We start from the raw sequence: 15,677 nt of genomic DNA, 5'->3' as shown, positions 1-15,677 counted from the left end.
AAGGGAGTTGAGAAGCGTGGAAACTAAAGTATGGATGCCGTGTTGGAGTATGCCTTAGTCCCGAGATGTTATATCTAACAAAACTATTAACTATATGGCAATAATATGTTAAATCGGTTTACTTGTGCAAACTAATTAACAGAGTATCCAAGATTAGTGATCTTCCCACGTTTGGCGGGTTGATGACCTGGTTAAGTGAACTTGTGAGACAACAAGATACTAATCTGAATATCGATGGTTTGTTAATATCGTGGGAATAATAACTGACTAAAGACTAGTATGTACTTTGACTGTAATGGTGTTTCACTAGTTACAAACATTGGATGTCAAATCAGGGCATTGGGGTTTATGAAACAACAAGCTTTAGATTGATCCATGAGAAAACCACATGGTTATGATAGTCATAAGTGGTTCTCATGTAACACTCTGGTGCCGTTTGGTTCACAAAATGGAATAGAATAGGGTTTTCCAAGGAATAGAATAGGAGAGAATAGAATAGTTATTCTTTAGAAATAAATATTCATATGTTTGGTTGATGGAATAAGATTGTATGGAATATCTAATGTTGTTGTTCAAAAGATAACTTTATCCTCAAGTGTAATTTTCTATTTATTTTCAAATTTTAATTATTAACATAAATTATTCAAATATTTGATATATATTATTGAAGAAAAAGCGTGAAAAATAATAAAACTAAAAAAACGTGAAAAACGATACAAACATGAAAAACGGTTAAAACGTAAAAAAAAATCAGTTAACATAATTTTTACTGTAGCCATTCACATTTTTCATGTTTCACTTTTCTAAATTTTTACCTTTTTCACATTTCACATTTTTATTGTTTACATGTTTTAACTGTTTTCATTTTTTTTTTTGCGTTTTTCATGTTTTCTAATTTTTCACATTTTCTCATTTTTACCGTTGTTCAAGTTTTCCAAATTTTTCGTTTTTCATGTTTTTTCCGTTTTTTACCGTTTTTTGCGTGAAATGTGGAACAAATTATCAATAGATATGATATGGTTAATTTGGGAATCAAAGAAAATATGAGTGATGAAATAATTATTCCTAGGTTAAATTTAGGAATTCCTATTCCACCAATTGTGGAATACAAATTCCATGGAATAGCAAAAAATTGAACCAAATGGTGGAATAAAGATTCTCTAGGAATAACTATTTTATTCCCCCTATTCTGTGAACCAAAAGGAACCTCTAAGTTGAATCCTTAGACCAATTTCACTATGGTGCCTAGATGGTTTGCATTGTATTTTGATTGATCGCCTAACAGGGTGTCAGGTATGAATTCAGTTGGATGCACTATACACCATGCTTAGAAACCATAAGCGAAGCGAGGGATTAATGAATATCTTATAGAGATTAGTTATCACTGGCCACTTGATTAGTCGGACTAGGAAGCGTGTGGCCACACTCGAATGAGGCAATTGTAATTGCTCACTCGATCTTATCGGTTCACTAAAGATCAAAAAAAGGTCTGAGCAACGGATATGGGTGACTTAACTGTGCCTCTTGCTAGACTTGATATCTTATAGCAAGAGATTACTAAGAGATCACTATAGGTTCTCAAAGGTTACACACGAGATTACTGTCTGACCTGGATTATCATAAAGGTCATGTAAAGCCTTGTATTATTGGCAAGACGAACCTGATATTTAGGTAAATAAGGTGCCTACGGAATACTGGACCTCTCCTCATTGACTGTAGACACTCGAAATTCGAAACCCTAATGAGCTTCGGAAATTAAAAGGGATGACATCTAATATCATTTCGAAAGATATCAGGATTCACATGACGAGACACGCCATAACAGGATACGCCCGATGAGAGCGAGTAATGGAGACCCGCCATTATTCTCAAGGAGAGCGTACATACGCCTCGACGGTTTTAAGAATATCAAAATGCGCCTTTATAACCATCAATGAATGAGAATAAATACAATTAAACGATAGTTAATAACCATTAAGGGGAATAAAGACGCGACTGTTCAAATACTCAAACTCTGATATATTCAAGGATAAATACTAGGATTAATGGAGAATTGATGGCAATTAAAGATGAGTAATGACATGACTCTTCACATGCTTCTCCATTAATGTTGAAGGTTACAAAAACCTATATAAATACACAGCTTCCTGTGATCAAATGTACACTTACTGATTCTCTACTTTTGTGCTTATAATTTATTCTCAGAAATACTACTGATTTTTGCATCAGAGTGTCCACGGTCGATCCCAACGACACCTTACGGAAAAGTGCTCCGATCAAGGTTTGTTTTTTCACGAGTTATCATCCTTTTTTTTAATACTAATCGTGTACTATCATTTTTTGCAAAATAAAATAAAATGAAATCACATGACTTATTTGTATTTTTCTCTAGAAAATAATACTACAATTTATAAAGGAAAACGAAACATACTAAAGGATAAATGATGAAATATATATAAACTTTTTTTTTGAAACAACTTACTACTTTTTATATAAATATTTGAAACTTATGTATATATCAAAATCGATATAATAGTTGATTTTATATGATTTAACAAGAATAGATAAGTATTTATTTATGTTAAAAGACTTAAATTTGAAACTTTTTTTTCTTTTTAAAAGAATTTAAATTTTGAACTTGATTATCATATAACAAAGATGTAGTAGAATATCAATCACTTCATTAACTTCTTTATAATTTATCAATTAAAACACATGCTTTAAAGTATATCTATTATTTATTATTTTATTATTTTGTATCATATGATTGATATATAAATTTAAAGTTGAAGACCAAAAGGGAGAAGAAAATTGATTGAAGAAGGAAAAAAAAGATATGTAATTAGATTTTATGATCAAAAGCAAACACAAAATGCCAAATTAAATGTTTCTCCTTTCTTAGATTTTCAATTTTTCTTTTTCTAGAAAAATTAAGAAAACAATTTATAAAGACTCCTTCATCTTCATCTTGCTTGAGCTTTTCAATGGCATTATCTTCTCTTCAAGCAGAATTCAACAACCTTTTACATTCCATGTTTGATGAGGTATGTATATAATTTTTATTTGGGTTAATATATAGGATATATTCTCCGTTTTATGTTTCTATATCAAATAAACGGTCAAATATGCTGTTATTTGAACGGTTAGTTTATTTGGCATAATTACGTTAGTCTAGTTATCACACTATTAATACAACACCAATTAACAATAGGGGATGATTAAATTAGTAAATCTGAAATTTTATTAGGGGACGATTTTCGTGGTAATTCTATCGGTATGGTCTTTTTTAGACAAGTTTGGAGAGACCGGCATGTAAAATTCAGTTGAATAAAATTTCGTTGCTAGAAGATCGTAATATTTTTTAGTTGAGATGACATGTGAGGTAGATGTGTTGCGTTGTTAGGGGGGTGTTTGGTTACCTACTTTTCACATTCTGTTTGCATTTTCACTTTAAAAGACAGAGTTTGAGGTATTTGGTTGAACATCTACTGTTTGCCTTTTACAACTGAAAAGTAGCTTTTTTACAAAGACAAACATCAAACAGGAGTAGGAACCAGCAAACCGCAAGTAGCCAAACATGCCCTTAGTATCATCATGAGTCTGTTAGATTAGGGGATTTTCGGTGTTATTTGAAAAATATAAAAATATATTAAATTGTTTATTTGATACAGAGATATATAGGTGAAAATGGACAAATATATATATTTACCCTTATTATTTATATATAAAAATAAAATGAATTTTGTTTTTATTTTTTAATTTAAATGATATATTTTGTTAATATGTAGAATATATTGGATGAACAATTTACTCAAGTTCGATCCTTGCAAGATGAAACCAATCCGAATTTTACAGCACAAGTGATCAATTCGTTCTGCCTCGATGCGAGAAAGGTTATAATAAAATTAAATAAACAATTGTAAGTACGTGACATTAATTAATTTGCTACATTATTTAACTTTTATGTAACAAATTTAATATTAATAATATGATAATTGCATCTTAATTAATTTTCAGTAACGCACCAGATGTGGAGTTTTCCGTATTAGAACCTTCTGTTCATCAGCTCAAAGGAAGTAGTTCATGGTATAATTAACTCTATTTTCTTTATTAATATATTATGTATCTTTTTCTTAATTTTTTATTATTATATTGAGCCGTGGTTAATACAAGATTAGTCTGTTACGGTCAATTTTACATATGCGTGTGTAAATTTTGTTTTCTTTGCTAACTCGAACTGGCTCAATTTTGTGTGTACATATATGTGTTATCATTTGAGTTGTCACTAATTTTTACGTACCAATGTAAAACTTCTCAAAATTAGTCTAGATTTAGATTACATAGTAGCGTTCACCTGGATTTTGAATAACCAAATGAATTTAATCATTCACTGTTAGATCTAGGCTTATTAAATCTAAACATTATGATGCTTTGAATCTCCAACTTATGATTTTAATAAGCTTTAATCTAACGGTGAATGACATTTCTGGTCATTCAGGGTCCAGGTGAACATCACTGTTAGACTACAAAAGTAAGATTGAGTCGTTTTGAACAAACTTAGAAAAATATATCGGCTATCATATATTAATTAAGTTGAATTTTGTAATTAAATACAAGTTCAATGAGTTAATTAACCACATCGTACCTTACGGGGATGGTTCTGACATTTTATAGGTCCTAAACGAAATAAGAGATAAGTGGTTCTTAATAAAAAAAAAATGTACTTAAAAGTTGAAAATAGAAATTTAAACTCATTTTAAGGCTAAAATATCATATTATTTGATCATTTCTAAGACTGAATTAGTATTATAATTATATTTATAATAATTTTATTTTTCATATATATAATAATAATATGTCCTTTTTAGCTCTGGGACCTAGATGTTGGAGATAATTATTGTTAATTATCTCTTTATCTATCATCAGATGCTAACGGATAACTATTAGATTTGTTGGAGATACTTATTGTTAATTATCTCTTTACCTATCAATTAACAATAATTATCTCCAAACAGCCGCACTTCTATCTATACCGATGATAACATAGAATTGAATTAAATATTTTTGACATGTCAGCATTGGTGCAAGGAGATTGAAAGTTGCTTGTACAGAGCTTCAACAGGTCTTTGATGTAAAAGATAAACAAGGGTACGTAATGGTTAATTAAAAATTAATTTTCTTAGTTATAATTAAATCAATAAAATGATTTTTGATATATTAATTTAATTTATTATTGCAGATGTTTACAGTCTTTGAATAAAATCATACATGAATATCGTATTCTGGAAGGCAAACTTCACACTTTGATTCAGGTAAATTAATTTTCATCTAATCATAGATTGACCTCTTTAGTATCTTAATTATTTTTTAATGTTATTATAAATTAATGAATCCAAGCATGGATATTTGAATTTAATAATGGCAAACAACTGTTAGTTGATTTGATTAGTTGATTTTACTAATTGTTTGTATAAACTTGTTTGGTAAATTTTATCTGATTGCTAATAGTTGTTTGTGTAAAATGACAAATAAAGATATGATTAAATCTTTGTTTGAGGTTAAAATGTAGTAATTAGGGATAAAAAAATATCTTTTAAAATAGATGGAGCAATAAGCTAATTGAAAAAGTTCTTAAACCAGTTTTTCTAAAATTAGTTTTTTTTAATCCAATAAGCTCTTTCAAATCTTTCTTTACCAAACACCACTATTAGAGGTTTGAGTAAAGTGGCTTAAACCTCTAATTTTACTCTAAAAAAACTATTTACCAAACAGAGTCAATGTTTAATACATATGTTATTCTCTATTGCGTAAAATTTTAATTGTCTCTCGAACTTAAAAGTTCCAAATAACTTTATGTTTTTATCTAATTGCATTTAATAGTCTTATATTCTTGTTTAATTGCATTCAATAACCCTAAAATTTCAATTGTTTTTATGAACTTTCAAAAGTTTCTAAGTATTTGTTTATTTTGACACGTGGCGAAACATGTTTCTCATTCCCTGTTTCCAACAAATTCTATTAAGAAATAGAGGTTATTGAATGCATTAGACAAGTTGAAACCTTTGAAATTTTAGAGGAGCAATAATAGAACGTTAATAATATAAAATTTATTTTTAATCATCAAACTCATCCAATTTTGTATTTAATTTCTTATGTAGCCATTTTGATCGGATTCAGACAATAACAGTCACCAGAATAGATACGTTGACAAATTTTTCATGTAGATTAAAAACGAAAAAGAAATGTCTCGTCACCAAACCCAACCCAACACTTTTATGTTAAAAAAAATGACCCAAACAACTCAGGTTGGATCAGTTTAACCAGATTAGGTTTTGTGACATGTCATTTAAAAAAAAAGGTAAATAATTATAAAGTCCTTATGTTTTTGCTTAACATACTAGTAGGTCCATCCTATTATTATAAGGTCCTTAAGTTTTATTTTAATCAACTCTTTAGTCCTTCCATGTGTTTTTATAGATGAAAGTCCAAATTGCCCCTAGTTATTTACATAAAAAAAACTTATTTTTTAATTTCAAATTTAATCGAAATAGATTTAATAAAATTTATGAAGTATATATATACCGAAATTTATGTAATTCCATATACTAATCATTAAAAATGTATTTTTATTCTCTTAAATTTTTATTTTTTTAATATAATATCTTTAAACTAGAATTAAATATTAATAAAAATTTTAAAAAATCATATTTTTTTTCATTTATAAAATTTATTAGAGATAAATAAAGATTACTTTTTACAATTTATATAGTTTTGCTCTTATTTTGATAATTTTTGAAATATTTTTCATTCATTTTTTTAGTTAATAAAATTTAGGCTACTAAATTAAATTTCTATAATTATATAAAATTTAATAAATTAATTACTCAATATTGTAGAGATTATATAGGAAAAGAAATATTGTAGAGACTATGTAGGAAAAAATGAGAAAAAAAACATAAAATAGGAAAAATAGATGTTTTATTATTAAAATATAGAATAAAGGGTAATTTTGGTATTTTAAAAATTATTTGGTATAGTTTGACCATTGACTCAAACATAAGGACTAAGGAGTTGATGAACTAAAAACTAAGGGACTATATAATTATTTCTAAAAACAGAGGGACTAACTAGTGTATTAAGTAAAAACGCAGAAACTTTATAATTATTTACCCTAAAAAAAATAATCCACGCGAAAAGGTGTTGTTGATGTATCATCCATTCTGATAATTATTATTATTATTATTATTATTATCAGTCGATCAGGAAATCAAATGCAAAATTGGATAAATTTAATATTAAGAAGTAAACTTTTATGGTATTATCGTTTTATTTTATTTCTATTTATTTAATGGATTTATTTAAAAATATAATGGTGTCGGTGAAATTTATTATCTTTCTATTTATGATATGATGATTTTTGCAGTCAATTATCTCATAAAAAAATATAGGGTTAAGGTGCAAAAATACCCCTAACGTTTTGGGTCAGAAGCAATTTTACCCCTAACGTCTAAAATAGTGCAATTTTGCCCCTAACGTTAGTAATTTGGATCAATTTTAGACACTATTATAAAACACAGATATTTTTATTCATTATTTTGCACCAATTGCATATCAATTCATTTAAAAAAAAGATTTCATGTTTTTTATAATTTAATAATAGAATTGAAAATTAATATTTATAAATTCGGTGAACTTTTTGAATTTTTTTTTTCTAATTCGTACCAAAGACAGTATATTTTTTTATTTTTTTATTATTTTTTCACATCCCAACATATGTTTATGATTTGTTACTGATAAAATGACGCATGTGTGAAGTGTAGATGATAAGATTCATGACCGAGAAGACAGTTTGATGAATTATTTCTGCAATTGACTCAATTTATCAACGTTAGGGGTAAAATTGCTCTTGGCTACAAACGTTAGGGGTAAAATTGTACCATTTTAGACGTTAGGGGTAAAATTGCTCCTGACCCAAAACGTTAGGAGTATTTTTGCACCTTAACCCAAAAATATAATATTTGATTTAATTAATTATTTATTTATGGTGTTTCAGCTAGAGAAGAGAATCTTAGCTATTCAAACAAACAAACAGCAACCAGACATATAGTTGAACTGTCATACCGATAGATCCTCATCCTCATCATCAATATATATTTTTATTTTTCTTCTACCTGCGGATGTTTATTTTATAACAACCATCTTAAGCGGTTAGAGTTTTGTTTTTTTACAAAATTTCAGTTTGGTTCCGCTGTTGACTAATAATACTCCCTCTATTCTCAAATAAGTGTTGTTTTAGATAATTGTTTTTGTTCTTTTTTAAGTGTCGTTTTCGTTTTCCAATAAAATTTAGTATATTTTTTTGGTCTAAGCATTTAAATTTTGTCTTGATTTATGTGTTTTTTAAGCTTTCAAAGTTTTTTCTCCAACCATTTTAGGAGAGAGAATTTTTATTTAGTTAATCCATGTAAATGTATTAATTTAAGTGCATATTAATTGTGTTTCTTAATTTGTGTGAAAAACTCTATAACGACACTTATTTGAGAATGGAGAGAGTAATAATTATTATTACAGTTAGCTGATTGATTATTAGTGTTTAATAAAATTATGATTATTTGTTACTGTTATGTAAAATGTTTAGAGTAAATAATTTATTAGTCGCTATATTTTACCTAACACATTGTTTAGTCTAATAATACATTGTTTAGTCTTTAGTTTTTGTTCAATCAATAATCTCTTAATAATTCAAATATGTGAATGACTAAACAATTGAATAGAACAAAAATTAAGAACTAAACAATATATTATTAAAATATGAGAACTAAATAATATGTTAGGCAAAAATGTAGGGACTAATAAATTATTGGGTTAAAGTGCAAAAATACCCCTAACGTTTTGGATCAGGAGCAATTTTACCCCTAACGTCTAAAATGATGCAATTTTACCCCTTACGTTTGTAGCCAGGAGCAGTTTTACCCTACCGTTGATAATTTGGGTCAATTTCAATCACTATTAAAAACACAGTCATTTTTGTTTTTATTTTGCACAAATTGCATATCAATTCGTTCTAAAAAAATGATTTCATGTTTTTTTGCAATTTAATAATAGAATTAGAGATATAATATTTATAAAATCGGTGAATTTTTTGAATTTTTTTGCCTAATTCGTACAAAAAACAGTATATTTTTTTTTTATTTTTTTCACACTCCAATATATGTTTGTGATTTGTTAATGATTAAATGATGCATGTGTGAGTATATGATAAGATTCATGACCGATAAGACAATTTGATGAATTATTTCTCAAATTGACCCAATTTATTAACGTTAGGGGTAAAATTGTTCTTGGCTTCCAACGTTAGGGGTAAAATTGCACCATTTCAGACGTTAGGGATAAAATTGCTCTTGACCCAAAATGTTAGGGGTATTTTTGCACCTTAACCCTGAATTATTTATCCAAATATCTAAAATAAATATGTTTTAAATTAATTAACAAATAAATTATAAAAATAAAAATTATAATACACAAATTAATAAATTAATAAAAAAAATAATCTAAATAATTATTTATTGAATAAAGTAAAACCTTATAGTTTCTATAATAATATCGCAGAAATAGAAATAAACATTAAATTAAAGCGTAAATGTTACTATTGTATAAACTTAACCAAATGCTATATTTCCTGCAGTTTGAAATAAAACACTAAACAATCCTCCAACAGTTCGTTAATTCAGTTTATAAACTTTACAAACAACTCATTAATTATATTGATTTGATTTTTTCAACACAAAGTTACATAGTTTTAAAATCTACAAAACTATGTGTTTTATATTTTCCAATTTATAAAGATATTACTAATTAAAAAATTTATAATCAAACTTGCGGCACGAGCGTGTTCATGAACATTGTAACCGAGCTTGCTCATGAGCTTGTTCATAAACCTATAATCGAGTCTGCTCACGAACTTTCAAGCCGAGTTTAAACACAAGCTCGATTCGTTTATAAATCGAATCAAACACGATCTAGTTTTTATCAAACCAAACACCGAATCACTCATAAACGGCTCGGCTCATTTACAACCCTTATAGAAAGAAAAATAATTAATATCTAGAGTTAAATCCCAAAACAGAGTTATACAAATTGTACAATGGAGTTATTTCTGTTACTGGTTGAGAAATAATTCTTTGAAAAGAGCTAAACCATTATAATGGTAGGACTGTCGTAACGAATCTTATTAAAAAAGAACTTTGATACCTAAACCTATTAGGGTGGTCCCACCACCATAATGCGGATTGTTTTCACCCATTCCATGAAATTATTTCTCAACCGTTACCATCTCCCAAAGAACCCAATTTTAGTGTTTAACCTTAATATCTACCAACAATAATCTTAATTATATGCAAGGAAAGAAAATATACAATTATTACGTTTTTATTGACAAGATCCAATGGACCGAGACTATATAGTAGAATTTCTCTTGTCAACAACTAAACTAAACATTACTCTTTTGGGAAAATTACACCCATGCCACTAAACTTTACCCATTTTAACATTGTGATCACTGAATTTAAGTTCTTAACAGTATTGCGACTGAACTTTACACTTTAATACCGATGCCACTCAACGCCTCAAAAGGACCGTTGGAGGCCTCAAAATAAAAAATTCGAAAATGAACTTTAATTCTTGAAAATTTTCGTTTTGAGATTATTTAGGTATTGTTTGGTTAGGGAAGAGACAGTGAATTTTTAGAAAGAGAAAGCTCCCAAATGGGTGATTTTGGAAAATAAAAAATGCAATTTCATGTTAAATGTCGTTCTGAACAATTTTAATTCTTGAATATTTTCATTTTGAGTGAATGGGGATGTTAAAAAGTGTAAAATTCAATGATCATACTATTAAAATTGAAGCACACTGGCCACAATGTTAAAATTGATAAAGTTCAGTGGCCATGAGTATAATTTACCCTTACTCTTTTGTATATCTACCAAAAACTAAACCAAACATGACTCTTATTTTGACTTGTGAAAACTATGAAAAGCGAATACAGTTGAATTATAATGGGATTGATAACAAAATTAGCAATTATTAAAGAAAATGCCCTTGTCATTTCACAAGTGACAAATAGGACACGCACACTATCTATTTACATTCACTTAAGTATCCACTAAACTAATAAATTGCAATAAAGAGAGAAAAATTAGGTATGATTATTAGAGGTCTCATCACCATTAGCAGCAGCATCTGTTTTAGGTGATGAAAGACCACCCATCCGCCTGTAATAAGATGGAGTGGGTGGACTTCTTGGAGATAGGTTAACAAACTCCAGAGCTTGCATTCTAAGCTCTACCGGGTAGTCCGCCACACACCCGATTCTCGGTCCGGCGCCTGTTGACCACTTGAGTGAGAGATTATGCCCCAATTGGTATGATTTTACTGCCTTTTTGGAACTGATTCTTTGCAGGAGAGCCTTCTTTGGCACTTCTGTTCTCGGGTTCTGTAGACCGCCGGATATAGTCCTTTTGTATTCGACTTTTGATTCGGTTTGCGTTGATTCGTGTGGTTCGGGGTTGGAGTCCTCGTTTTTGTTGTCGGGAGTTTCGAACTTAGGAGGCTCTGGCTTGCTTAAGGCTGCAATTATCTTTGCACTTGAATTGAATTTGCTTTCACTGTAGACATCAGAATCTTCACTGGCCTTGTTTATCTGAAAACAAGAGGCAGATATGCATTATTATTACGCTATGTTGCATAGGAACTTAGATTAAAGTGTTTCATGTTACTGAAACTTGTGCGGAACTACTCGAATCACGTTTCCGTAATTGAAAAATTAGAAACTCATCATTTCTAATATTTTCTACTAACTTTCAAAATGAAATGATCTCTACGACTAGTATGTATTTTTTTAATGTATATATGATGGTTCATGTTAGCCGACCCCGAATCATTTCGGGACTAAGGCTTTGTTGTTGTTGTTGTTGTTGTTGTTGTATATATATATATATATATATATATATATATATAACAACAACAACAACAAAGCCTTAGTCCCGAAATGATTCGGGGTCGGCTAACATGAATCGTCATACGAAACCGTGAAATCAAGTCGTGTCAGCGACATAAATTCTCTCCCTCCACTCCGTCCTATCCACTACCATATTTAAATTTTATTTTATTATTTACATGTTTCACCTACAATTTTATTTCCCGTATTTTCTACAAATATCGTTTCCATCGTATCCAAAGACGGATCCAATGAGGGTCAAGGGAGCTTGAGCACTCACTGGTCGACAGAGAACTCCATGAAAGTTGTATACAGAGCTTTAATTTTTATGCAAAAGCACCCAAAAAATTATCAACTGAGCACCCATAGATCACCAAAGAGCGCCCAAAGGATCTCTGTTAGTGAATCTCAGTCATTAGTAGTATCCGTTTAGATGTAGCATAGTTATTAGAAATTGTCAACATTTGCATTTCTAATTTTCTATTAACACTCAGGACACAAATCGGAAGACAACAAGAAGATAAAGTAAAGCCCATAAAGCAAGCCCAAGTGAGGTTTCATGATGTGTAAAGATCTATAAAGGAGTGGACTACTAGGAATTCCACTAGACAGATTTTCCCCTGATGCTTGATGCTTCTGAATCATATATCTAGATCGGATAAGTTTAAATTACCTGGATCTCATCAAGATTCACACCATTATTTTTAAGGAGGGATAAGAAGCTGTCAAAAATATCTTCTGTTGGTCTATAATGCCCACTGTATGGAGAAATGGACTGCAAAATTAAAATTATCAGAATCCACATGTCAGAACAATGACCAACACTTCAATTCAAATAGCCAGCAAAAGCACATGTGCATGGACCAAAAGTAAGATAAACATCCAGATACTTTGCAGTGAAAAAATCTGATTCCCTAACTAATTAAACACTTCACTTTACAGAAAAGAATGCAACTTATGTCACTCCTATGAATCTAAAAACGAACATAAATTCATGTTTTTTATATGAAACTTGGATTTCTTTTCCAATGCACGTGTACATGTCAGTATAGACAAGGACGGACCTAGGAATCATTGACAGGGGTGTTTGGGGGTGCTCTCTAGTGATCTATGGATGCTCAATTGATATTTTTGGTTGCTTTTGCAGGAAAAATTAAAGCTACGTACACAGTTTCCATAGCGTTTTCTGCCCCCCTTGGATCCGTCACTGAATATAGAAGCACTTGTACGTGATGAAAATATTAGGAGAATGTTAATGCTCGTTCCATGAATATGCTAACTCAGACAGATAAACAGAGGCTGCTGTGCAAGTTCCTAAAGGGGGATAGATATGCATAAATTCAAAGGAAACAAACACTTTGGTAACCTAACCTAACCTCACATAACTCTAAATGTTCTCAAGAGTGCGAAAACAAGCCAAATATACATTTACTAATTTATGCCATACAATAGTCGCGGATGTACTCTGTAGTAATTCCAATACCACAGTACACTAGTAACTCTATTCTTGATCGTGCCCGAAAAGGCGAAAACCATACCTTAAGAATTCCATTCTCGGACGTTAGTCTTCCAGCAGCTAACGTAGCACCGCCAGCCAAGAAGCTCGAATGGTGAAAATGTCCTTTCTTTTTCTGAAAGACATTGACATGAATCAGATTTGCTGGATTAAAGAAGCAATTAATTTCAGAAAGAACTGTACAATCGGCCTTTTACCTGACCAATATACAGCTTCTTTGTGGTGCTCATAACAAATATCCACTTGGTTCCTTTTACTCCATTTCCAGTGTCAAGAAGATTCCCAGTTTGTTTATGCACAATTTTGCCGCCTTCCACTATATATTCATAATTTTCTCTTTCTTGCTGATAAAAAGCATGATGTTAGGAACTAGGTTCAACAATCTCATAGAAAACAGGTGTGAAATTCAAGCTAAAAAGCAATTAAGCACACATACAGGTCCTAGATACTTGATGCACTGTTGACGAAGCTCTGATCGTGGACAATCTTCAAGGTCAAGCTCTTTGCCATCTCCAATGTCTAACCTGCAGAGATCATCGGTGAAAAAAAATGCTTACTAACCACTCACAACTATAATAAGTCATAATTAAGCATCATTATGAGTTGAGATAAAAATGAATCAACTAGCCAGAAAAATCAACAACCAACAGATTGAAGATTTTATCACATCTAGGTGGGAATCTGTACAATAATTATGGTCTCACTAGATTGTGTGGCTTTAAATAGCTAATTTTTCCACCATAGAATTAGAAGATCTTAAGTTGTAAAGCAGTCTTACCAGTAAAAAAATGGTTGACCAGAATTTGTCCTGCACCACTCTTCATAATACACATGCAAGCTATGCCCATATCGATGCCTTGGATCAATCTACAGAACCCCCAAAAAATCAGATTCAAACACAATATTCGAGTTAAATCCAAAAACAACTGCAAAAGTAAAATAAAAATTGGAGTGAAAAGGTAATTACAGCTTCAATCCAATGCTGAAAAGCCAATTTTTGAGCCTTGGCGTCTTTAGATAATCCCTTGCCTACCTGCCAAAATTAGTTCAACCGTTCACAATTTTGCCAATTTTATATTCATTATAATATTCAAAAGACTGATCAAAATCAAAACTAAACTAAAAACTTAAAGTTAACAGAATTAAAAAATAAATAAATCAGCAGACCTTGGAAGCGTTCAGGCTAACACGATTCCACCGTGAAGCTGCAGTTTGTGGTAAATTGAAGAACGAAATTGTACTATGGTTCAATCTAGCATAATCTATGGCTTGCCACCTAAAAAATCCACAATTAAACCACTAATTACACTTTAATCAGAAAAAGACATGAACGAATAAATAATTAAACAAACAAACAAAAGCCGTTACGCGAATTACATAACACGCATTTATTTAACATACCAGAGTTCTTCCGCCACAACAGCAGAGTCCGCTAACCTACGCCGTGTTCGATAACTCCGATACACCTTCTGCAGTTTCACCGCCGCACTCTGAGACGACGCGCCTCCCGACGACGGTTCAACTTCATTCATCGTCGGCATTACAAAACCCTGGCATTGAATATCGCCGGCTACAGGAGAGCGAAGACCGTCGGACTCCGAAGAATCCTCCGGCGAAGAAGCGCGCCGGAAATCGCGAGAAACGCCCATTTTTTGGAGATGGAGAGAGAAAGGAGATAAAGCATGGGTTTCGACCTCCATATAAGTGGAAATGGAAGAAGACGGGGATGGAGGAGTCAAGTGTAGGTGGATTTCCAAGGAAAGAGAATGAAGATGACGCACGGCAGAGCTCGAAATGGAAAAAATATGAGATTCCGGTGAAGAAGAGTGGAAAGAAGGAGAGTTTCAGTAGCTGTAAATGGAATATGCAACTTCCAGAAATATATAGCGGTTTTCTATTTCTATTTTGTGTTTGCCGCGAGATTTTTTTTTTTTTTTTTTACTTTTTTTTATTTTGTTAAAGCGGCGCGTGGGCACACACTTCTTGTTTCGCGGTCGGTGGTTGGATTTTTAATCCGTTTGGTTTGGCATTCCCAGTTTTTGTTTCGACCGAGTTTTTTACACGTGATACAGTACGGCAAAAAATACTTAAATATCCCAATCACCCTCAGATTTAAAATTAGGTATTGTTTTATAAGTAATTTTTTTTCATCCATCGCACCCTTTT

At 30.8% G+C, this 15,677-nt stretch overlaps 2 protein-coding genes across 2 annotated transcripts; one reads left to right on the top strand and one right to left on the bottom strand.

The window, feature by feature from the left end:
- The first annotated feature begins 2,984 nt into the window (after positions 1-2,984).
- LOC136208508 (histidine-containing phosphotransfer protein 5-like) lies at positions 2,985-8,175 on the top strand. The gene is made up of 6 exons (XM_065999420.1): positions 2,985-3,044; positions 3,789-3,919; positions 4,018-4,086; positions 5,077-5,148; positions 5,240-5,312; positions 8,054-8,175. Exons 1-6 carry the CDS (start codon positions 2,985-2,987, stop codon positions 8,105-8,107), a joined length of 459 nt encoding a protein of 152 aa, XP_065855492.1. The 3' UTR covers positions 8,108-8,175.
- Positions 8,176-11,030: 2,855 nt separating this feature from the next.
- On the bottom strand, positions 11,031-15,393 carry LOC136209010 (IQ domain-containing protein IQM3). The gene is made up of 9 exons (XM_066000346.1): positions 14,913-15,393; positions 14,679-14,787; positions 14,479-14,544; positions 14,290-14,378; positions 13,948-14,035; positions 13,709-13,855; positions 13,534-13,626; positions 12,669-12,770; positions 11,031-11,698 (listed from the first exon to the last, which is right to left on the bottom strand). The coding sequence occupies exons 1-9, from the start codon at positions 15,209-15,211 to the stop codon at positions 11,195-11,197; spliced, it is 1,497 nt and encodes a 498-aa protein (XP_065856418.1). The 5' UTR covers positions 15,212-15,393; the 3' UTR covers positions 11,031-11,194.
- Between the last annotated feature and the right edge of the window lie 284 nt (positions 15,394-15,677).

This window comes from Euphorbia lathyris, chromosome 10 (assembly GCF_963576675.1).
Source record: "Euphorbia lathyris chromosome 10, ddEupLath1.1, whole genome shotgun sequence".
NCBI classification, from domain to species: Eukaryota; Viridiplantae; Streptophyta; class Magnoliopsida; order Malpighiales; family Euphorbiaceae; genus Euphorbia; species Euphorbia lathyris.
This window is presented reverse-complemented; position numbering and strand designations above follow the sequence as displayed.